The 25,372-nt window shown below is 44.9% G+C and overlaps 2 protein-coding genes across 3 annotated transcripts in view; both read left to right on the forward strand.

Annotated features, from left to right (window-relative positions):
• The window catches only part of LOC309480260 (uncharacterized protein), a 104,817-nt gene that overhangs the window by 24,149 nt on the left and 55,296 nt on the right, over positions 1-25,372 (forward strand). Inside the window, exons 10-12 of the mRNA XM_082144671.1 lie at positions 5,195-5,751; positions 10,700-10,795; positions 12,453-12,686. Coding sequence (XP_082000797.1) covers positions 5,195-5,751; positions 10,700-10,795; positions 12,453-12,686 — 887 coding nt within the window. The remainder of the gene's footprint in view (positions 1-5,194; positions 5,752-10,699; positions 10,796-12,452; positions 12,687-25,372) is intronic.
• Positions 4,305-25,372, forward strand: part of LOC309480902 (E3 ubiquitin-protein ligase TRIM39-like) — a 76,364-nt gene continuing 55,296 nt past the window's right edge. The window contains exon 1 of one of the 2 annotated variants that reach the window (XM_082145614.1): positions 4,305-4,721. The gene's annotated coding sequence lies outside the window, so the exon portion shown is untranslated. The remainder of the gene's footprint in view (positions 4,722-25,372) is intronic. The other variant, XM_082145616.1, reaches the window with a different exon arrangement.

A 25,372-nucleotide genomic window follows, 5' to 3' on the forward strand; every position in this document is an offset into this window, starting at 1 on the left:
TACATATGATGTTTCATAAACAAAGTTCGGGAGGAGCACGTTCAAATAATCAATCCAATCAACTTGTCATCAAACAATTACCGTGTCTACCCTATCAGCATGAGAGGAAGCATATATATATATATATATATATATATATATATATTCACTCTGTCAACTCGCCTAACATTCCTTGACAGTTTTCAGCATCCCTCCACTCACTCTCGGCTTGTTCTTCCACAGCCTGGAATACAGGGGGGAGTACTTTGGGTTCGGGCCGAATACCGAGCCCGGAGCCTCTCCTCGGACAGCACGCCAAATATGCATTTATTCTATCTGACTTATTTGTAAGTGCGAACTCGTGAAATCTCAATTCTCCAGCGGCAGCCATCTTTGTTGTAAACGAATTCAACCCAAGCACTCTTTGGTGACGTGGATGATACGTTACTGTTGATCATCTGTCCATCATCGTATAAAGCCCGCCCTGACCATTTGATTGGTCCGAACAGCTATGGTTCCAGCATAGTTGCTCCACAATGGATCAAGTCAAGACTGAACTTCCCGACCTAAAAATGTTGTGGGCGGGGCTAAGTTCGGCTGGCATCCAGGCTAACTGTGCAGCATTAACTAGACAGACTCCAGTAAATGCCTTAGAACAGTGATTCTAAAACTTTTTACACCAAGTACCACCTCAGCAAATATTTGCTTTTTACAATATTTGGTTCACCATAATGACCAATATTAAAATAGAGTAGTAGGCCTAACTATTCAGCTACGCACAGCTCATAACTCTGCTTCTAACCACAGGTTGAGAGCTGTCATTCCAACCACACAACTTTGCGAATGTTCATTGTGCCTTTCCCAAAAGCATTGTTAGCCAACTATGGTCGCAAGTTCCTTCGTTATCAGCAGTTCAACAAGCCTGTGTTTCCCGAAACAATTGTTCCAACAAACATTTGCAAACAGCATTGCAAAGTTCGGAACGATTTGTGGTTAATAAAGCAAAATAACTGAGAAAAATGAGAAATAGTCCTCAGATGCCATTTCCGTGATTAATAGCAAAACATCTAGCATTAATTCGATCTCATACAGATTCGATATAAGTAGTTATTATTCCACAACCTGCGTGACGTAATTTACCAGCGTGGTTGAACGACCAATTTGCGACCAGTTAAGCATCGAGTTACTTCATTGTACGGGAAACACACCCCTGATCCGCACTCTCTTGCCAGATTGAAGCCACGATAGCAGTTTCATTGAACTTTTCATAATTTCATCATCCACCAGTAACATTAATTTAAAATGTATTCAGTGATTCCACTGCATACCACTAGAGAAAGCCTGCATACCACACTTTGAGAATCAGTGCCTTACATTATGCTTTAATCACGACCGGAGGACCTCAGACAAATTTCAGAGAGAGTCCCACCTGAAAGAAAAGAATACAACAGTTTTTATAGAATAGGAGCATGGCAAAGGTGACATGATACATTACATAATTTTTCTGCAATATGATTGGTTCTTCTTCATATCATTTTGTGCTCTTTCTTTAGTGGTTTTACTGGCGGGTAAAATCAGATTTCCCTCAGACTGACCGCCAAAATATCCGTTAAATTTAAATGTCTGAGATTCGCGCTTCAGGATCGTGACGTGTGTGTGTGCTCTCGTGCAGAGGTCAGACAATGGACAGCATTGCTCTTGTATTTTCTGCAATCAATTCTGGTATAATTTCCTTCTAGAGGTGTGTTGTCATCAGTTGATATGCCCATAATTAACCCAACTGACACAGTATGTGGTAAAATTAGTTTTTTTACAGTCCAAGAACAATAACAAATCTATTCGTTCTCTATTTTTAAAGGAGGTGTCTGGTTATTACCTCATAAGTTTTTTGTTACAAGCAAGGTCAAAGAAATCTCTTTCAAGATAATCATTTTTCTGCAATATGATTGGTTCTTCATATGTATAATTCAGCAAACCATACTGTTACTTTGTTACTTGAAGTCATAAGTTGATATATTTTGACATCTGTCTAGTTTAATTTCCATTTTTTGTTATATTCAGAGATGATTCACACACACACACACACACACACACACACACACACACACACACACACACACACACACACACACACACACACACACACACACACACACTAACTGACTGAATGTTTGGGGACATTTCAGGTTTCAAAAGCATATAATTCTTAATCCTGCATGAAAAATAAATGTTAGTTATGATTAATCAAAAAAATCCATCACAGTGCATTGGCTCGTTCTGTTACCACTTGAAGGTGATTGAGCTCTCAGTCGAGATCCCAATTCATCAGTCACTGATGATTAATGTCTCTGTTCCCTCATTCATGGAACGGGGGATACATTAGTAACCTAGACATTATTTTATATAAATATTATCATTTGAGATAACTGCAACTTTGCACTTTACTGTCACCAAACAAGTGAATTTTAAGCAAAGATAAAGATGCCATGAAACGTGTTTTTACGTCTCGTTTTACAGTCTGGGAGCGCATTAATTGAGTACTGCAAATCATCTCACATCTTCTCTGGGAAGTTCTTGGTTATGTGTTGTTAAATGTCTGCGCTTCATAACCCAGAGTCAGTTCCCTTGCAGAACTGCAGTAGCTTAAAATAATTATCACAAATAAAAAGTGCACATGTTAAAAGGGGACCGAGAACTTTTGAAGCTACAAAAAAAAAAAAAAAAAAAAATCACACGTTTTATTTTTTTTTATTTTTTTTATTGTTGTCTTTGACTCAAGAGAAACCATCTTTCTTGTTACAGGTTCTGTAATTACAAATGTAAAATATTATGAAAAAGTAATAAAATGAAGAAACATACCTGATGGAATAAAATCATCATCATCGCTCTGTTCTTCCTCAGCTGTGGTTTCTCTCTTCATCTTCAGAGACTCTGTGCAGGTTTGATCGGTGGATCCATGACTGTCACACACACACACACACACACACACACACACACACACACACACACACACACACACACACACACACACACACACACACACACACACACGAGCATCAGTGTAACAGAGTAAAGTGAGTCCTGTGTGTCTCTGGATCTCTGTGTGTTCAGAGAGTTGATCTCTGACGCTCCACTGAATCCTGTCCATCAGTCACACACACACACACACACACACACACACACACACACACACACACACACACACACACACACACACACACACACACACACACACACACACACACACACACACACACACTCCAGTGTAACAGAGTAAAGTGAGTCCTGTGTGTCTCTGGATCTCTGTGTGTTCAGAGAGTTGATCTCTGACGCTCCACTGAATCCTGTCCATCAGTCACACACACACACACTCAAACCTCTTCCAGCTCCTGAGGAACACATAATCACAGCGACTTTCAATTTATATAACAACTGTTCCTCTAAAGGAGACTATTTTAAAGAATAATAAACTGTAAGCAGACTGGATGTAACATTTTTAGATATGTCAAAATAGCAGTACAGACCATTGAGTCGTACAGTAATGCTGGAAGCTTCTCGTTGTTCTGGTAATACTGACACTAAATCACATGTTTATTTTACATATAAACATTGCAGTCAGAATCTGCAGTCATATCAAGATGTTTGAATTGTGAGAATCGAATCAATGAATCAATTTGATTAGTTCATTAGTCAGCAGAAAGAAAGAAAAAACGAGGGAAAGACAAACAAACACAGAGTTTCAGGTAATTCAGGTAAGGATGAAGTGAATCTTTATCATGTAGAAACCTCTCGATCCCTTCAGTTTCTGGTTTCTCTCCATCATCTTTACCTCCAGTGACACCTTCTCTTTCTTCTGCTGACAGATTTCTGTGATGAAACTATCAATATCCAGGATGGACAGACATACATTATCTACATTTAACAGGTTTACATTTTAAACATGCTATTCTCAAACTTATACTGGTTTCTTCTGAATCTGTGAGCACTGTGTGAACTCCTTTCAAAAGTGAGCTGCTGCTGCTTCCTCGTTTACAGTGGATATTAAACTACTAAACACTGCATCAGTGCCACCTATTGGCAGAATATGGACCAGAAAACACCCTTCATCTCTTCATATCCACACTGAGCCTAACACACCGTCCAGAGCAAACAACAAGAAACAGCACACTATAGCGACTGTCAGAATATTTGAAATATGTTTATACTAGATATGTTTTATCCTCCTGTGAACTCTTTCTTTAGTGGTTTTGCCGGGGGGTAAAATCAGATTTCCCTCAGACGGACCGCCAAAATATAATTTCAATTTAAATGTCTGCTATTTTTAGCTACTAGAAAGCCTTTATATGTTTTATTGTTTTACCGATCCAAGAAATAAAGGCAAATTGCACTGAATCATATGTTTAGTGTGTGCCTTTTCAAACAAACTTCAATTGTATAAACTGTGATAACTTGATATTTGCCACTGCTCTCTTCATAAAATTAAGGAACTAAACAAAACTACACACATTCTAAATAAAAGTGTCTTACACTGTTTACTCACTCATCATGGATGGATTAGGAACAGTTTCATATGTATGATTATGGGTGGAGCTACAGTATAACATCACTGCATGTGTGTAAAGACTTCAGTGAAAGTGAAACTGAACAGATGAACTGGAAGCTTCTTCAAACAACACTTCTTTTCCGAAACCCTGAAATTAACGATCAAATCTGACATTCACTCACAGGTAAGCGATGGAAATGTAAGATCACTAGTTTAATAGCATGATGCAGTACAAGAACGTTTGTAAAATGAAAGTATGTGTTCATGCAACATATATCAGAATCATGAAGTATTTGAACTGCAGACAGAATAAACAAAGTTCAATGAAAACCATAACCCTATTAAACAGAAATGACTCTTGGTGGTTACAGATGTTTATTTAGTAAGTTATTGCTTGAAAAAATACAGTTCCACTCATTTTCTGTTTTAAAAATTATTTTTATAAATCTTATGATGGTATTAAAATGTTGTTGTGAAAACCTGTTACATTTGCTGTACTGTGGCTCCTAGTTTCTGTATTTAGTTTCATCAGGCTTTTTCTACTGGTATTTAACATGCAATATCCATAGCCTAATTTACCCAGTACATATAATTATCAAAATTGCTCTCTTCAGGAATGTAGAAGATATATTGACATTACTTATATTATTACTACTTACTTATTTTTTTCAGCCATGGCGTCCTCCAGTGGCCCATCACTAAATGAGGAGCTCCAGTGCTCCATCTGTCTGGAAGTGTTCACTGATCCAGTCACCACTCCATGTGGACACAACTTCTGCAGAACCTGCCTGATCAAGTGCTGGACGAACACACAGACCTGCTTCTGTCCACTCTGTAAAGAAAAATTCAGCAAAAGACCTGATCCTAAGATTAATACAACATTCAGAGAGGTTGTGCAACACTTTAAGGAGAAGCTCAATCTAGGAGGATCTGAGGTGTTCTGTGACTTCTGTGATGAAGGAAAGCAGAAAGCAGTGAAGACCTGCCTGACGTGTCAAAGCTCTTACTGTGACTCTCATCTGGAGCCTCATCACAGAGTCCCACGTCTAAAGAAACACACATTGATCAACGCTGTGGAAAATCTGGAGGATTATATATGCCAGAAACACGAGAGACCTCTGGAGCTGTTCTGCAGAGATGACCAGACGTGTGTTTGTCTGTCCTGCACTGAAGGAGAACACAGGACTCACAACACTGTTCCTATAGAGGAGGAGAGTCGAGAGAAGAAGGTAAAGGGATACAAACAAAACACTTTAAACGCCCCATGAAATTCAGTTCCCTATCAGTCAGTCACGTTCGACGTTACATCATACTGAACTGATGTATAGGGATCTCTCCTGAGAGCCCAATCACCATCGAGTGGTAACAGAACAAGCCAATGCACATTGGCGAAAAAGATTTGCATCTCAAGCCACTTCCAGCTTCCAGTTATATAAGGCAGCGTGCAAACTCACACATTAAGCTTTTGCTTCGGAGCAGAGCAGATGTTGTTTCACTCTGCTCTTCAATCATCGTTCAGTGAGTGAGTTGTTCCTTTGTTGGTGTGACTCTCCTGCCGGGTGAATCCCCGCGGTCCCATGGGGGACCCAGCATCTCATTCGGGGCTACAGCAGAGGACCGGATGTCGATCGCTGCATCTGATGGTGGGTTTGAGTCCTCTGGGGATGAAGATTCGACTGCGCTGCCCCCTTCGCGCAGAGTAGCATTGTTCGAGTCCAACCCAGAGCTGACTGCCATGATTTCCCTGGCCGCTGCGAGCATTGGGCTCGAGTGGAATCCTCCAACCATGTCCCGAACGCTCGCGGCTGGATGATTGGTTTCTTGGGGCGGCGCATGGTGAACAGCTTTCTACTCCGGTCCCTTTTTTCCTGGAAGAGCATGAGGAGGTCACAAATTCGTGGGAGGCACCTTTTTTCCCCAGAAACCGTTCCACTGCCTACTCTGCTCTCACTACCGATGGCGGGGCGACCAAAGGGTACATGGAGATCCCCCAGGTGGAGCATGCAGTTGCGGTGCATTCACGGCTTTACTCGCGGCCAAGGATTACACCGCCGCTGGACAGGCCGCCTCTGCCCTGCATGCTATAGCCCTCCTGAGGTCAAAGCACGAAAAGAGCTGCAGGAGGGTAGTTTTGACCCTGGGTTGATGCAGGAGCTACGCACAGTGACGGACCTCACCCTCAGGGCGATGAAAGTCACTGTGCGGTCCCTTGGGTAGACGATGTCCAAGCTAGTGGTCCAGGAACGCCATCTCTGGCTGAAACTGGCTGAGATGAAGGAAGTCGACAAAGTTCACTTTCTCAACTCCCCCATCTCCCAGGCCAGCCTCTTTGGCGATGCTGTCGAGAACTTTGCCCAGCAGTTCTCGGCAGTACAAAAGCAGACAAAGGCGATCAAACACATCCTGCCCCCTGGCGGGATGCTGCTACTGTCTGCAGTTCAAGGACGCAATGCCTTCTCACGCATCTCCAGCCTCTCCTTTACGGGAACAGTGGAGCCAGGTAAGTGTGCCACCACACTTACAGCCCCCACAGCCTCAGTACCTCAGTGGCAGATAAGTATGCTCCTGTGCTGCATGTGGAGATCGCAGTCTTACTGAATCAAGATTCCGTTCAAGATGCTGACACAGAAATGCATCCTCATGTGCGTTCGCCACCAAGATTGGTTTGCAGTGATCAACCTGAAGGACACATACTTATCTCGACGTATCTCGACGACTGGCTAATTCTGGCTAAAGTCGCGAGATCAGTTATGCGAACACAGGGACCTGGTGCTCAGGCACCTCAGACGCTTGGGTCTTCGGGTCAACTGGGAAAATATCAAACTCTCCCTCATCCAGAGAATCTCTTTTCTCGGTATGGAGTTGGACTTGGTTGACATGACTGCGCGTCTCACAAACAAGTGCGCACAGTCAGTGGTGAACTGCTTGAATTTGTTCAGGAGCAGTACAGCAGTTCCACTGAAACCATTTAAGAGGCTCCGGGGACATATGGCACCCGTAGCCGCAGTAACGGCGCTCGGATTGCTTCATATGAGACCGCTTCAGCACTGGCTTCACAACTGGGTACACGTAGAAATCACTCCGATCTGTCACCGTACTTTCAGCCCGTGGTTGGACCATGTTTTTCTAGAGACAGGAGTTTCCCTAGAACAAGTGTTCAGGCATGTTGTTGTGTCAACAGATGCCTCGAGCACGGGTTAAGATGCTATATGCGACGGGCACGCAGCCTTGGGTCCCTGGACAGGACCACAACTGCAATGGCATATCAATTGCCTCGAGTTGCCGTACTGTTGGCCAGTTTCTGTCGTTGCTGCGGGGCAAACATTTTGCTGTTGTTTAAGGGGAATAACACAACAAGCTGGCCCCGGGGCCTACACAAGTATCCGTTTCCCCCAGTGAGCCTGCTCGCACAGACACTGTTCAAGATCAGGGAGGATGAGGAGCAGGTTGCAACTTACTGGTCCACCTGGACCTGGTTCACAGAACTCATTAGAGGTCGACCGATATGGGTTTTTTCAGGCCGATGCCGATGCCGATCTTTTGAAATCCGGGTCGGCCGATGGCGATTAATGCTGCCGATTTATTTTGGCCGATATTTGGCCGATTATGTGCTTGTTTTTAACCTCTATTTGAAAGATAAAATATAACACAAATAATTACTTAAGATAGACAAGATTTCTCAACAAAAACATTTATTGAACACTTGACCAATCTGCACTTGTTGTGACCTTGAGATATGTTTGGTAATTGTACCTGAATGAATTGAAAATTAATTTGCTACATTTCAGATTAATATATTTGTTTTCCTTAAAATTTTAATTAACAGTAACTTAAACACTTTGCAGTTTGAATGATTTCTTGTAAACAAAATGACGGAGTATGTTTTTATGTTTCCACTGTTCGATCGCATCCGCGCCTCACACACACACACACACACACACACAAATATAAGTAAACACTTTGCGACTTTAAACACACGCGACTTTTCGATCACGCCCGCGCCCCTCTCTCCCTCTCCTGAGTCTCCCTCTCCCTCTCTCTCTCTCTCCCACACACACACACCATATTCCAGCATTGCAATCTTTACATCGCAGCCTGCTTCAGAGCTAAGGCGGGGCTACAGATTAGGTGTCCCCAAAGAACCCGCGTATCTAACAGTAGTTCCGCATTACATGAATTAATTTGCACGCGAGTTTTATTTATTTTTATACCATGTATTCTACGTGTAAATGTATACACCGAACCGTGACGCCCGTACCGTTTCGGTTCAATACGAATACATGTTCCACCCCTAGTCTACAGTGAAATACAGTCACACATTACACTGTTTGGCCAGCATTTTAACCGTGTTTAATCCAGCTACTAGCTAACAGTATGCTAAAGTTAACTGCTGACTAGCGTCACGTTTCTAACGTCCGTTTTCAGAGCATCCAAGAGAAGCACAGGCATAACAGTAGCACCGAAATGAAGCACAGAAATACGCATTGATATTCGGTCTGGTAAATAACGGTCGTTAAGGCACCAGTGCCGTATTAGCTATCTGTAGCTACCCAACCCCAACCCTAGCGACGACGCTAGCAAAGCAAAGCCAGTCCTTCACTAACCTATGGTCACTTTTTTATTACTTATTTCTCTGCATTGAGTGACAACCCTCTCCAATATAAGACACACAAAACAAATAAAAGTATCAGATTCTCTGTCTGTAATTGCAAAATTCTTGCTTACTTATTGTGACATGAAAGCAACCCTTCTGCTGTGCTAATGCAACCTCAACTACGCTATCAATATCCAAAGTAGCCGAACGTCATGTCGCCTATTCATATTTTTTCTCGAAGTTGGCAGTAATATATCAAAAGGTTTTAATTAAATATAAAGGAGTTTTTCTCCAAGGAACTTAGCTCCTTCCTTAGGCACTGGATGAGGTCTGCTCACTCTGCTGGAGAATGACTCTAGGCGCAGCGTGCGCCGAACATGTGTTCCACAACAACAACAACACTAGGCTGCCCACAGATGCGCCTGCCTAATAATCGGCTTGATATACTGGATATTGGCCGATGCCGATTATGTTAAAAAAAGCAAAAAATCGTCCGATTAATCGGTCGACCCCTAGAACTCATGCTCCTCAAAACAGCCCCTCCTTGGTGGATCCTACTGAGGAAGGAGCTGATTTCTTAGGGATGGGGGACCCGCGTCCAGACCTCTGGAACCTTCACATGTAGCCTCTGGACAGGACGCGGAGGACTTAAGTGGCCTACCTCCAGCAGTAGTTGACATCATCACTTCAGCTAGAGCCCCCTCTACGAGGCGTGCTTATGCTTTTAAGTGGAGCCCCTTTGTTGATTGGTGTTCTTCTCTCAGGGAAGACCCCCGTAGATGTCCTGCAAAAAGGGTTAGAGCGAAGGCTGTCTCCATCCACTCTGAAATGTCTAGGTTACTGATGTAACCCTCGTTCCCAGAAGGAGGGAACAGAAACTTTACATCCCATCGCCTCAACTCCTGTCACTTAATGTGTGAGTTTGCACGCTGCCTTATATACCCGGAAGCGGGGACTGGCTTGCGATGCAAATCTCACTCGCATTGTGCATTGACCTGTTCTGTTACCACTCAAAGGCTCTCAGACGAGATCCTAATACGTCAGTTCAGTCCAACGTAAAGTCTCGGTTCCCTCCTTCAGGGAATGGGGGTTTCATTAGTTACCTACAGTAGATGTTTTCTTTCCTGTGTCCTGAAGAACCTGTCCTTTTAAAAAAAGAAAAACAGCTTAAAGGGATAGTTCACCCAAAAATGAAACAGTTGATGGACCCCATTGACTTCCATAGTATTTAATTTTTTTTCCTACTATGGAAGTCATTGGGGTCCATCAACTGTTTGGTTACCGACATTTTTCTAAATATCTTCTTTTGTGTTCAGCAGAAAAAAGAAATTCATACAGGTTTGAAACAACTTGAGGGTGAGTAAATGATGACAGAATTTTCATTTTTGGGTGAACTATACCTTTAATCCGATAGTGTTTCATTACATCTGTAATTTTGTTACCATCAAAATTGTCAGACATGATTTAAAAGATTCAAAACTATAATTGTAAAGGTTTATTTTTTTAATTTTTTTTACAAGACAGTCAGAAGATGGAAAGCTATATTCAGTAATAAATGTGTCTGTGTTTTTCTCTGTATGTAGAATCAGCTGGTTCAGACACAGACAGACGTTCATCAGATGATCCAGGACAGAATGAAGAAGATTCAAGAGATCCAGCACTCAGTAGAGCTGAGAAAGGTTTGTGCTTCGATCAACCCGAGTTGATATGGTCGTTTTACTTATGGTCGTTTCTGATCCCCTTCTCCCATTTCACTTTCTGTTCACTCTCTAACTATCATAGCAAAAAATACATTTCAAAAAATGAAATGCATCATAATATTTCAATCTAATTAATAAAGGCGTTTTATTCAATTGTGAGTTCTACTATCATCTAGTAACCCTTATGTGTTATTTTAATGCAGAGTTCACACTGCACGATTTTCAAAGTAGTCGGGTCACTGTTCTTTTCACACTGCATGACTATCTGAGGTATCATTCAGTTGCTTTCAGTACGTTCACACTGTATGATGCATCGGCGACAGGAGGTTTCACTTTGGATAACTTTAGAAAAGAATGAATCGCTGACAACTTCTGTCTGGTCCGCAAACTACGTTTCACAACCAAACACACGCGAGAAGTGAAAAGGCAACATAACGCATGATCACGTGTGCGTGAGACCGGAGTTCTCGCGCCAGACTGAAATTGTTATTAAAAATGATAGCCTGCAAGAAGGCTGCGATCCAAATTGTCTGTGCACTGATTTGCAGCAAAAAGGAGGGAAAAAACAGATTATGCAGGAGGGAATGGTTGGGGAGGCGAGGGGAGCAAGGATTGTGTTTCTGCAAAGAGAGTTGGGGGTAAATAAATCATTTTACAATGTGCTGCTGTTGCTGCTGGTCAAGCAAATGTTTGCTTTTTTTCTGTTTGACATAATTGCAAATATATCTATTACAATAATATCCTGGTCTATAACTCCTCCCTGAACATCTCGCTGTCCTGTTTCTTGCTCTCTCTCATTGGCTGTAGGTCTTAGCAGATGTAGTTTTCAGTCAGAACACATTCACACAGCAGGATTGTGAATCGCAGACAGGTCCAGATATATAGCATGTCAAATATCTCATGTGTTGGTGACTCATCTGCAATTCTTTCAGATCGCATCTTTGATAATTCACACTGTGTGATTGTCACTCACGTGAACGAGCACTGATTTGCCTATGATTTCGGGCATTTGTCGGCAATCTCACAAAACCTGTCGACGAGAGAAAATCGGGCCTAAAATCGTTAAGTGTGAACTCGGCATTAGTTCCACAGAAGATGAAGACGATGATTCAATAACATAAGATTTAATATGATAATCTAATTAAACAGCCAAACAGACAGTGTGCTGTGCACAAATAATAACCAACAAATGAACAGAACAAAGGGAGGAACTTAAATATACAGAGATGATTAACTAAAAGACGAACAGCTGTGATGATTAGTGTTAATGTCCATAGTAACTGATGAGTGGCGGAAAATGAGAACAAGGAACACATGTGACGAATGAAAGCAAACTGAGAATCCATGAAACCAGAAACTAACAGAACATAACGGTGACATCATGTTGCTCCAAAACACATATGATTTTTTTATCCTATAGAGCACACATCTGTTGTATGGAGTTCTATTGGAGTTCTTCAACAGCTCATCCTCAAGAGTGCAAAATATTTATTTTGTGTTCCACTGAAAATCACACATTTCAAGTGACATAAGGTTAATTAAAGATGATAGTATTTTAATTCTGGGGTGAACTATCCCTTTAAATAATATGTGAATATTGAATAGATTAACAAATATAACCGTTCTCATTCATCAGAGAAACACAGAGAAAGAGAGATCCTCCAGTGTGGAGATCTTCACTGATCTGATCCGCTCCATTGAGAGATGTCAGTCTGATCTGGTGAAGATGATGGAGGAACAGCAGAAAGCAGCAGAGAAACAGGCTGAAGATCTCATTAAAGAGCTGCATCAGGAAATCACTGAGCTGAAGAGGAGAAACACTGAGCTGGAGCAGCTCTCACACACTAAAGATCATCTCCATCTCATACAGGTCTGTCAACATCTGTCTCAGTCAATATGTACAATATTACAGGACAAACAGTCCGTTCTTTAAGGTCCGTCCAATTGACCCAATGATGGTGTCCAATGGTGTGGCTGAAGGTTTCCTGTGTGTTCGGTCTTTTCAGTATGCAAAGTGATTTAATTTCAATTACACTTTGATCTGACTCAATTTTATCTTGACCTTGAATTTAGGTTGGAATGCCAATGGATTATTGGTCATTTATATTCCATCTAGATATTTTATTATTCTGTTTAACTCTTTACTTTAGATTGTACTTGTTCATTTGGATTCCAATGTTGTTCAGAGTCTCACGCCGGCCATTAACGTGAATCTCACGGTCACAAACTCGCCAGTCTGATCATTAGTCAGAGCAGAGGTTATGACTAATAATATTTAATAGGCCGCCCATGCTTGCCATTATTTAAATAGTAATTCCGTTTGGTCCCCTACAGTCGCCTATATAACAACTTAGTTAAAGCTCAAACAATAACCAGAGGTTATGGCTAATACTTTGAAGTAATATTGCTTGCTATTATTTAAATTGTATTGTCTTGCCCCCTATAGTGAATGCAACAATATAACAACTTAACTAAAGTCAAGCAGTTAGTCAGACATCTAGAATCTCGCCTGATGTGCTGCATGCTCAATCTAACCCGAGATCTAGTATGTACTCAACCCTGGACACAGATTATCAGAAACATGGATACAACATAATCTAGTAGATTAAATAATCTCAGGTAAATCAGGTTAATCTATAATGCCAATTACATAATTATGTCGAAGATAATCAATACAAAACAATACAAAATGCTCAGAAATAAAGAGTAAAATATGCATACCTGACATCTGGAAGATAATTAATGCTGAGTGTATGGAAGACCTTCAGCATTACAGGCTGATCAGACTACAGAATCACTCTGAGCCTTTTGCAAAATTTCTTTAAAGCTGCAGTCCGTATTTTTTCATCTTTGTCGCCATCTCTGTTTGAAATCTGCAATTGCAGTTGTTTGCGGAATTATCAACTTTACGTGGGTTGTGCCTCGGCACAGCGCGGATGAATCCAGTGTTTTGAGGAGAGTGTGTGGGTGTCAGGCGCCGCGCAGGTGTGGATCCTGGCATTCGCAATCACAGACCCCACTTTTTGGAAGTACGACCAACATAAGGATTTTCACCGGAAAATGTCGTCTGAACATTATGGGCCCTATTTTAACGATCTGAAACGCAAGTAACTTTGTGGGCGGATCTCGGGCGCTGTTGCTATTTTACCGGCGGGATAAATTACTCTTGCGCCCGACGCAAATCTAAAATGGGTTGGTCTGAAGTAGCTTCATTACTCATAGGTGTGGTTTGGGCGTAACGTGAAATAAACCAATCAGAGCGTCATCTCACATTCCCTTTAAGAGCAGGCGTGCTTGTTCCATGGCGGATTGCTATTATAACGGCGGATTTGCCAGACGCACACCAGGAGCGGTTCACAGCCGAGGAGACCAACGTTCTCGTCAGGGCCGTAAAACACAGAGAAGTGACATTGGGGATGGAGAAACACACAAATTAGCTTCGGTTAAACAGTCGTATAATAATTTGGGTAAATGTGTAAGCTAGATTTATGCCTATTTTTCACATCTTCATACAACAATGATTTCCCTCGTGTGTTAATATTTTTCCTTGTAATAATGTATGGTTTTCTAAAAATGAAAACTGCTGCTTCTGTGTAGATGAGAGAATCAAAGTGTATGTGCGTTGTGCACACGCTACATTGATTATGACCAAGCATGCGCCCTTAAAATAGCATATGAATAACATGCGCAACGCAGTGGCAGAACACGCCTCCTCTTTGCGCTGAACCTCCCCCGGGAGCGCAAATGCATTTGCTAGTTTACCGACGTGTGTCTGTGGAGGGAAAAGTCCGCTGTGCATCGGGTGCAAAATAGGAATGATATAAATCTCCACCTCCAACATCCTCACACTCATAGCCTACTAGCCGAGACTCGTCTTTATGTGGACAGATGTGACGTAATGACGCAAAGACATGCTCAAATTTCCCGCGGAAATCCACCAGTACCACTGGAATTAAAAACATTATTACAAGCTTACCGGTTTGAATCGAGCTATGGCAAGCAGATAGTGTTGAACACTGGCTGGTAATGTACTTGCTCAAATTTTTTTTTTTTTATCATTTTTAACCCCAAAAAAGTTACGGACTGCAGCTTTAAAGGTGCTCTAAGTAACTTTTTTACCTTAACTGAACAGCTTCGGAGTCATTGGAATGGTTATATTACTTATTTCGGGTTGAATGGTGGTCGTTTCGCACCCCCCTGGTGCCCGTGAGCGGAAAATACGCACTTGCAACTTTGAGCCGGCGAGCCGCCGGCCGCCGCGTCAGAAAGTATCGCGTGATATCAGGTCTCGCGATGTAAACAATTGCTTTACGGCCAAAAGAAATCTGCTAAAATGCATTTCATTATTGCGCTCCCTCACGCTGAAGAATGAACCAGAATGAAGAAGACGTTTTAAAGAATGTCCCATCTGCTTTGATGTCGTTGATCTACTAGCCTCTGGTGTCTAAGAATCGGCAACGAGTTTTTACAACAGTGTTGTCAAATATCTATTCCGAAGCTGTGGGTGGAGCTCTAGAGAGAAACATGCGAGCAAAAAGCGAGAATACAGCGAAGAAATCCCGAAACTACTGAGCGCTGCTTTAAATACTCAGACATTAAATACAAAACATCCTCCAAATGGAGGCACGAACTAACAATTGGAATTTGCATTAATCAAGATCCAAGACTTGGTAGTTTACACTTTATTGAGGACAGAAGGTAATTTGCATTAAATACCCTGGTAAAGGGGTCATTCTGATTGAACTGAGTGAAGGGAAGAATTGGTGAAGGAAGGACAAGAGTGAAAGAAGCTTTCCCACATATTCACTCTGTGGGGTGTGGAGACGGATGCCTGCATGTGTTTGTTTCTTGTGCTTGAGGATACGTTTACACGACACCGATATCCTGAAAATGGAGAAGTTTTTCTTTTGAGTTTTCTTCGACACCATTATCTTTTTTTGAACTTTTCTTTTATTTCCTATTATCAAGTGCAGTCATACAGTATGTCACAAATTAACATTTTGATGGTACAGTATTGATGGTGCAGTAAAGTGTCAAGGGCAAGTCTACAAATAGAATAGCAGTCCATAGATGTCTTCCATCCTAACAAAAATATATGTGAGGGGAAAGATCCTTATCTCCGCAATACCACATATACATTTGATAGATAGTACAGAATTTTTTTACAATACAAATGACCATTGGTAAATAAATGCTAAATAAATAAAATAAAAGTAAGAAAAATATAGTCTGCATAATAGTCATATCAAATGAAAATGTTGGGCAATGGAAGACCATTTATTTAGGAATACATGTGCTTTCAGTTGTAATAATGCCGTTGTATGCTCCATGTTATAAACATCTTGGATTCTTTCCCTCCATTGTGCAACCGTTGGAGGGTGTGGCTTCAGCCAGGAGGCTGTGATTACCTTATTCGCTATTAAAAGAAGGATTCTCAGCAAACATGTTTGGTTGTTCTCCTCAAGGTCAGCTGGCATTATCCCTAGCACTAAGTATGATGGTTCAAGAGGTAGATCTATACAAAGACATTTTTTTATTTCTTTTTGTACATTTTGCCAATATTCCGTTATCTTTGGGCAGTCCCAAAATATATGGGTGTGATCTCCCACCAAGCCACAACCCCTCCAACAGCCGTCTGAATTGTTGCTCCATTTTGATGTTATGAATGGAGTTCTAAAATATCTCATTTTAATTTTCCATCCAAATTCCTTCCAGTTAGGACTACTGGTTACCCTGTGTCCTTGACTGCATGAGGTCTCCCACTGCTTATCTGTAATTATTGTGTTCATTTCTAATTCCCATTTTTCTTTAATATCTAAATTATTTCCTTTAAATTCTTCCTGCAGTATTTTGTAAATATGTTAAATTAATTTTGACTTCACTATTCCTTCTGTTATTGATATGAAGAAGCGCTCTATTTTTGTTGGTAGAGAGCAGAGCCTTTCCCGTTCTTGATGATTTTGGAGGTAATGTCTAATTTGTAAATACCTAAAGAAATCTTGGTTTGGTAAATCATATTTCTCTTTGAGCTGTTCAAATGATTTCAAGGCTGCTCCGTCAAACAGCTGGTCCAAAACCACTAGACCCCTTTCTGTCCATTTCAGGAAACCCTTGTCCAGCCTAGCTGGGGAGAACTCACAATTGTTTGCTATCCTTATAGCTCTAGAAATAGTCATGGGAAGTTGTAGTTTTTTCCTCACAATTGTCCATATTTTTAAGGTGTTTTTACTCCATACATTAGTAATCTTCTTTTTCCCCCATATGTCTTGGTTTAGGAATGGGATTGAATCTAATGGGAAATTTGGGCATTCACTCTGCTCCATTCCAACCCATATAGTGTCAGTATCTTGGGACATCCACGCAACCATTGATCTCAGTTGGGCTGCCTAATAGTATGTTTTAAGGCTAGTCAAATCCAGGCCTCCATTTTCCTTTGGGCAAAGTAGTCTTTTAAATTTAAGTCTGGGTCGCTTTCCTTGCCAAATAAATTTGGATAGCCATTTATCTAATGTGGTAAAGGTGGAGGCAGGAACATAGATAGGTAGTGATTGGAAGAGAAAGAGCAACCTTGGTAAAATGTTCATTCTTATAGTTTCTATTCTTCCTATCAGGGAGAGTGGAAGAATTTCCCATCTAGTAAGGTCCGCTTTTATATTGCCCAGCAATTACCCGTAATTGGCTTTAAACAGTTTTGATAGGTCTGTCGTTATGATAATTCCCAAATATCTAAATCTTTGCGACCAGTGGAAATCAAGCCTTTCTGATAATTGGATTGGCCAATGTCCAACTAGCATCATTGCCTCAGACTTCGATTGGTTGATTTGATAACCAGAGAGTTCTCCATATTTTTTTGGGGTGTCTAGCAGTGCAGGGACAGAAAGAACTGGATCCCTTATATAGGTCAGGATATCGTCTGCATAAAGAGATATCTTGTGCTCCTTATTTCCCATGTCTTTTATGCCTTTTATTTCCTCATTCTGTCTTATAGATGCTGCCAGGGGTTCAATATTTATAGCAAAGTGCAGAGGACTAAGACAGTCCCCTTGCCTCACCCCCCTCTGTAGGTCAAAGAACTCAGAACAGCATCCGTTTACCCTGACACGAGATTTTGGATTTCTGTAAATAACTCTGACCCAATCTACAAATTTTGGATGGAATCCCATTACTGATAGCGTTTTGTATAAAAAAATCGTCTCGGTTACGGATGTAACCCTCGTTCCCTGAGTGGGAACGGAGACGTTACGTCGGATGACGACGATTGGGGTTTCGCTTAGAAGCCTATCACCTTCGAGTATATAAAACGAGCCAATGGCAATGAAATGCCATGGGTCTGCGGAATTTGCATAGCGTAACTCCGCCCGCCGCAGGGGGTATATAAGGAAGTACGCTGGCACAATGCAGATATGTCTTCGCTGAGGAGCCGAGACTAGCCCCAGGCGTTTTTCAGCGGTACAGCGGAAGTGGCAGGGAGACGTAACGTCTCCGTTCCCACTCAGGGAACGAGGGTTACATCCGTAACCGAGACGTTCCCTTTCGTGGTCACTCCGAGTTACGTCGGATGACGACGATTGGGGTTCCAGTCTAATCACGCCACCTCGGCTGTCTTCCAGTGCCCTGCGTAAGTCTGAGCTCCCTGTTGTGAGACTAGCACGAACGAAGGAGTCCTACTTAACACAGGGATACCAAGGTACACTGGGAAGCATATCTCCAGAGAGAAATATGCAATTATGCCCAGCCAATGATGGGGGGGACTTAGAATACACATATGGCCCAGAGGGCTGCATATGGAAGATCACTGGGGTGTCCAGCCGCAGGTGGAATTTTAAACCCCAGGGGTGGCAAGGGTGGCTTGCCAAGGGAAAGACACACGCTCACAAGGAGACTTACAGTGGAATACACATGTGGGGGTTGCCCAGAGGGGAACCATGCACATGGAGGCACCTAGTCAAGCGCAAAAGCTGCGTTATGGCAGATTGGCATAACTCAGGCGTTGACGTAACCAGTGCTGGAGGAACTCAGAGCTTATCAGACTCACCTGAGAGAAATATCGCACGTATCCCGTCCGTGGAGAGGAATGGCGAGCAAGCGAAGACACCTGAGCAGAATCTAGCACCGGCTGGTTGAAGCGAGTACATGAGAAGAAACTGGCTCTACTCGGAGATTATAGAATCTCGCGAATGTGTTGGGTGTCGCCCAGCCTGCAGCCCTACAAATGTCTGTTAGCGAGGCGCCATGCGCTAGAGCCCAAGAGGAAGCCACACTACGTGTGGAGTGGGCTTTCACACCAAGGGGGCACGGACGACCTTGCTGCTGGTATGCCAAAGCAATGGTATCCACTATCCAGTGGGATAACCTTTGCTTTGAGAGAGCCTTCTTCAGCTTCCCACCATGACAGACAAAGAGCTGGTCTGAGGTCCTGAAACACCGCGTTCTGTCCACGTAAGCACGGAGGGCGCGTACTGGACAGAGCAGTGCCAAGGCTGGGTCTGCCTCCTCCAAGGGCAGCGCTTGCAGGTTCACTACCTGGTCTCGAAAGGGTGTGGTAGGAACCTTGGGCACGTATCCAAGCCGGGGTCTCAGGATCACGTGAGAGTTAGCCGGCCCGAATTCCAGGCACGCTTCGTCAACCGAAAATGCCTGCAGGTCCCCTACCCTCTTGATGGAGGCCAATGCAACCAGGAGCGCTGTCTTCATTGACAGGAACTTAAGCTCCACTGACTGTAAAGGCTCAAATGGAGCACTCTGCAGGGCAGTTAGAACCACTGAGAGGTCCCAAGAGGGTACGAAGGGAGGACGAGGAGGATTTAGTCTCCTCGCTCCCCTCAGGAACCTGACGATCAGGTCGTGCTTTCCCAGAGACTTACCATCAACTGCTTCGTGATGTGCGGCAATGGCGGCAACATACACTTTCAGGGTGGAGGGAGACAGCCTTCGCTCCAACCCTTCTTGCAGGAAGGAAAGCACGACACTGATCGGGCATTTCGTGGGTTCTTGATGTTTAGAAGAACACCAGTTGACGAAGAGGTTCCACTTCAACGCATAGGCATGTCTCGTGGACGATGCTCTAGCGGAAGTGATGGTAGCCACCACCGCAGGTGGTAGGGTACTCAAACCTGCCTCGTCCCGTCCAGGAGCCACACGTGGAGGTTCCAAAGATCGGGACGAGGGTGCCATAAGGTGCCCCGTCCCTGAGAAAGGAGGTCCTTCCTCAGAGGAATTGGCCAGGGAGGTGCTGTCGCGAGGAGTACTAGTTCGGAGAACCAGGTCCGGTTGGGCCAATACGGGGCAACCAAAATGACCTGCTCCTTGTCCTCCCTGATCTTGCGCAAGGTCTGCGCAAGAAGGCTCACTGGGGGAAACGCATACTTGCGTAGGCCCCGCGGCCAGCTGTGCGCCAGTGCATCCGTGCCGAGCGTGCCCTCGGTCAGGGAGTAAAACAGGTCGCAATGGGACGAGTCGTGGGAGGCAAACAGGTCTACCTGTGCGTCGCCGAACTGATCCCAAATCAGCTGGGCCGTCTGGGGATGGAGTCGCCATTCTCCAGCGAGAGGCCGAACTCGAGACAGCTCGTCGGCCGCCTGGTTCAGGTGTCCCGGGATATAAATGGCTCGAAGCGACCTCAGATGCTTCTGACTCCATATGAGGAGGTGGCGAGCGAGTTGCGACATACGGCGGGAGCGTAGACCACCCTGGTGGTTGATGTACGCTACTGTTGCGGTATTGTCTGATCGGACTAGTACGTGCTGGCCCCTGAGCAGCGCATGGAAGCGGTGCAGGGCGAGACGTACAGCCAGCAACTCGAGGCAATTGACATGCCAAAGGCGCTGGGGTCCTGTCCAGGAGCCCGCGGCAGCATGACCATTGCACATGGCGCCCCAGCCCGTGTTGGAGGCATCTGTTGACACAACAACATGCCGGGAAACTCGTTCTAAGGGCACTCCGGCCCGTAGAAAATTGAGGTTCGCCCACGGGGTGAAGGTCTGACGGCAGGCTGGAGTCACTGGGACCCGGAGCGTGCCGTGTTGCCATGCCCACCTCGGGACTCGATCGCGAAGCCAAAGCTGAAGCGGTCTCATATGAAGCAATCCCAGCGGCGTTACTGCGGCTGCGGATGCCATATGCCCCAGGAGCCTCTGAAAAAGTTTCAGTGGAACCGCACTCTTGTCCTCGAACTGACGAAGACAAGTCAGCAGTGACTGCGCGCGCTCGCTCGTAAGCTGCGCGCACATGGCGACCGAGTCGATCTCCATACCGAGAAAAGAGATCCTCTGCACGGGGCAGAGTTTGCTCTTCTCCCAGTTGACCCGAAGGCCCAGACGGACTAGGTGCCGGAGCACTAGGTCCCTGTGTTCGCAAACCTGGTCTCGAGAGTGAGCTAGGATAAGCCAGTCGTCGAGATAGTTCAGGATGCGAACCCCGTGTTCCCGAAGGGGAACAAGGGCTGCCTCGACGACCTTCGTAAAGACGCGAGGAGACAGGGCTAGCCCGAAAGGGAGAACCGCGTACTGGTATGCCTGCCCCTCGAAAGCAAACCGTAGAAACGGTCTGTGTCGAGGTAAAATGGAGACATGGAAGTAGGCGTCCTTCAGGTCGATCGCTGCAAACCAATCCTGCGGCCGCACACACTGGAGGATGTGTTTGGCCGTTAGCATCTTGAACGGCAGCCTGTGAAGGGAGCGGTTCAAGACGCGCAGGTCGAGGATTGGCCGTAACCCACCGGACTTCTTGGGTACAATGAAGTAAGGGCTGTAGAAGCCGGACTTCATTTCGGCTGGAGGGACAATCTCGATCGCACCCTTCGCCAGCAGGGTGACGACCTCCGCTCTCATGACAGGGGCATTGCCACCGACCATAGTGAAGCGGACTCCGCTGAAGCGGGGAGGAGATCGCGCGAACTGAATCGCGTAGCCGAGCCTGATGGTTCTCGCGACCCAGCGGGACAGTCTGGGAAGCTCTAGCCAGGCCTCCAGAAAGTGCACCAGCGGGGTCATACGAACCACAGACGTACCGTCGGTGGGGCAGCGAGGCGGAATGACCGGCACCGGCGAGGGTGGCATCGCGGCCCTGTGCGGGGGCACGGTCATTAACCGCGTCCTGCCAGAGGAGGCCAGGGGAGGGCGCGCGTCCCACGGGGGCGTGCTCTGGCAGGGGTCTGGCGACAGAGGGGGATGAGAGGAGCGTGGCCCGTGGGCGGCGCGTGCTGTCATCCCAGACCTCTGGGACAGAGGAGGGCGGCAGTGGCGGGACCCGAGGGTGGCGCGCACTGCGGCCCTCTGGGTCTGTAGGCTCAGGATTGGGGATTTCGATTCTTTCTTTAACCACATTAGGGTGCTGCCCGTCGTGGGACGAGCAGCGGGGAGTGGAGAACAAAAGATTCTCCCCCGGCCCTCCACCGGGGGAAGGAGTGGCCCTGCTACCACCTCCTGTAGAGAAAAGAAAGCCAATCCTGAGCTGCCCGTCTCAGGAGCGCCGCTTAGCCTGGCGTTTCGCGGGCTGCGGGGCTGGAGAGGGCTGTGGCGCCTTCCTACGGCTTCCTCCACGACGCGGCCCAGATGAAGGCTGCTGCTGGGGCCGTGCGGGAGGGGCGGGAGCCGCGGGAGGGCGCCCTCGGCGGCGAGCAGGCTGAGGATTCTGTACCGACGGCTGAGCAGCAGAGCGTCGGGGCAGAATGTGCTTAATCGCCTCAGTCTGCTTCTGAGCAGTCGAGAACTGTTGGGCAAAGTCCTCGACTGCTCCGCCGAAAAGGCCGGCCTGGGATATGGGAGCGTCAAGCAGACGAGTCCGCTCGGGCTCACGCATATCAGCCAGGTTCAGCCAGAGATGTCTCTCCTGGACCACAGCTGTGGACATCACCAAACCCAGGGAGCGCGCGGTCACCTTCGTCGCCCGGAGAGCGAGGTCGGTGGCGGCGCGCAGCTCATCGAAGAGCCCTGGGTCTGTCCTACCCTCGTGCATGTCACGAAGCATCTTGGCCTGATAGACCTGTAAGATGGCCATGGCATGCAAAGAGGCAGCTGCCTGTCCCGCCGCTCTGTAAGACTTCGCCACCATGGTAGACGAGAATCTACAGGCTTTGGACGGGTGCTTAGGATCACCACGTGATGAAGCGCTTGTCGGACACAGCTGCATCGCGACAGAACGTTCAACCGTGGGAATCCCAGTGTACCCACAAGCATCAGCTCTATCGAGGGGAGGAAAGGCGGAGAAAGCCGTCGAACGATCACGGGAAGACATGGGAGCCTTCCAGGACCGCGTGACTTCCTCATGCACTTCCGGGAAGAATGGTATTGGGGTTGGGCGGCGACGGGTGTCAGCGGCCGCTCCCAAAAACCAATCATCCAGCCGCGAGCGCACTGGATCAGGTGGCGGGGACCACTCAATACCAATGGCCGCGGCTGCCCGGGAAAGCATGGCGGTCAGCTCGGGATCAGACTCGGGCAATGCTGGCACGCCCGAGGGCGGCAACACAGCCGAATCCTCACTTCCCGAGGACTCGCGCCCACCTTGTGATGCAGCGATGGACATAGTATCTTCCTCTGGAGCTCCAAACGAGACGCGCTGGGGCTCCGAAGAGGGACCAGCGGTCTCAGTTTGAACACTCGCGGGTGCTGATGCTGGAGAGGGGTGTGTGGACCGTGGACGTGTCGGCGGTATGTCCCACACAGTCACCCTCAGGTCACCCCGGCCACCAGCCGAAGTACTAGCCCTCTCGGGACCAGTAGATCGGGGTGTGGGTAGGGGGACTCTCGCTCTAGTGAGCTCATTGAGTCTCGACCGCAGCATAGAGATGGTCATGTTCCCGCAGTGAGAACATGAGTCATCCACGAACGCTGCTTTAGCGTGATCAACGCCCAAACACGTTAAGCAGCGATCGTGCCCATCAGAGAAAAATATCTCGCCACCGCAACCAGAAGTGCACGGGCGAGGCATCTTTAAAAAGACGTGCCACGTGCAATGCTCTTTTTGTGAGAGGAAAAACTCCGCGGATGCTGAAGCGAACAGGGAGAAACACACTATCTGTCAGATCACTGACAAGATCAGCAGGGTAGTGAGCACTCGCTGAAAACGCCGTCACACCAACACCGGAGAGTTCGCTCGTCTCGAAGGTAAGAGAAGACTAACTCAGAATATTTGGCTTGCAGGAGTGGAGAAGTTCTCGGCTCCGAAGCGAAAACATATCTGCATTGTGCCAGCGTACTTCCTTATATACCCCCTGCGGCGGGCGGAGTTACGCTATGCAAATTCCGCAGACCCATGGCATTTCATTGCCATTGGCTCGTTTTATATACTCGAAGGTGATAGGCTTCTAAGCGAAACCCCAATCGTCGTCATCCGACGTAACTCGGAGTGACCACGAAAGGGAACCCAATTTACAGTGTTGAATGCTTTCTGTGCATCAAAGCTTATTAACATTCAGAGGTGGAAAGAGTAATAAAATATTCTACTCAAGTAAAAGTACTACTACTTGAATAAAATTTTACTTAAGTACAAGTAAAATTACTGGTCTAAAAAATTACTCAAGTAAAAGTAAAAAGTATCTCATTTAAAATGTACTTAGAGTAAAAGTTACTGAGTAACTTTTTTAACAGCGGGGGTTTCTCCCGTGTAGGGTTGTAATGGTATGAGATTTTCACAGTATGATATTGTCTCAGAAAATATTACGGTTTATGGTATTAAAGGGATAGTTCACTCAAAAATGAAAATTAGCCCATGATTTATTCACCCTTAAGTCATCCGGTGTATATGACATTCTTTTTTCAGACAAATACAATCAGAGTTATGTTAAAAAAAAAGTCCTTTAAAGTGCATCTATTCATCATAAAAGTACTCTGAGGTGTTAATAAAGGCCTTCTAAAGCGAAGCAATGAGTTTTCCTCATAAAAAAAAAATCCATTTTTAATATGTTACAATGTACAATTCTAGCTACGGAGTCTACTTGCGTCTAAACCACAACTTGCGTAACTTATGACGTTGAAGTAGTGTTGTGTAGCGTAAATATCAGCAGTACATCTCATTACTCGCATAAATTGCGCTTTAGAGCCGGAAGCTATAGTAAATATGGATATTTTTCTTACACAAACTAGTTGCTTTGCTTCAGAATCCCTTTATTAACCTCCCATAGCCACGTGGAGCACTTTTATGATGGATGGGTTAACTATTATGATGGACAGATGCACTTTTATAATAGATATATGCACTTTTATGATGGATAGATGCACTTTTATGATGGATAGATGCACTTTTATGATGCATAGAAGCACTTTTATGGACTTCAAAACAGAAACGGCCATTCACTGCCATTAAAGCTTGGAAAAGATTTTTTTTATATAACTCCAATTGTATTAGTCTTAAAGTAGAATATCATATACACCTAGGATGACTTAAGGGTGAGTAAATAATATCTATAATATAATAATAATATATAATAATAATATAATATAATAATATAATAACTAATTTCCATTTTTGGGTGAAAAAATATATTCCTTAAATAATATTTTTATTATTATTCATATTATTGTTATTATATTGATAAGTATGTTGTATTGTAGGCCT

The sequence above is a fragment of the Leuciscus leuciscus genome, assembly GCF_965113295.1.
Source record: "Leuciscus leuciscus genome assembly, chromosome: 18".
Classification (NCBI taxonomy): Eukaryota; Metazoa; Chordata; class Actinopteri; order Cypriniformes; family Leuciscidae; genus Leuciscus; species Leuciscus leuciscus.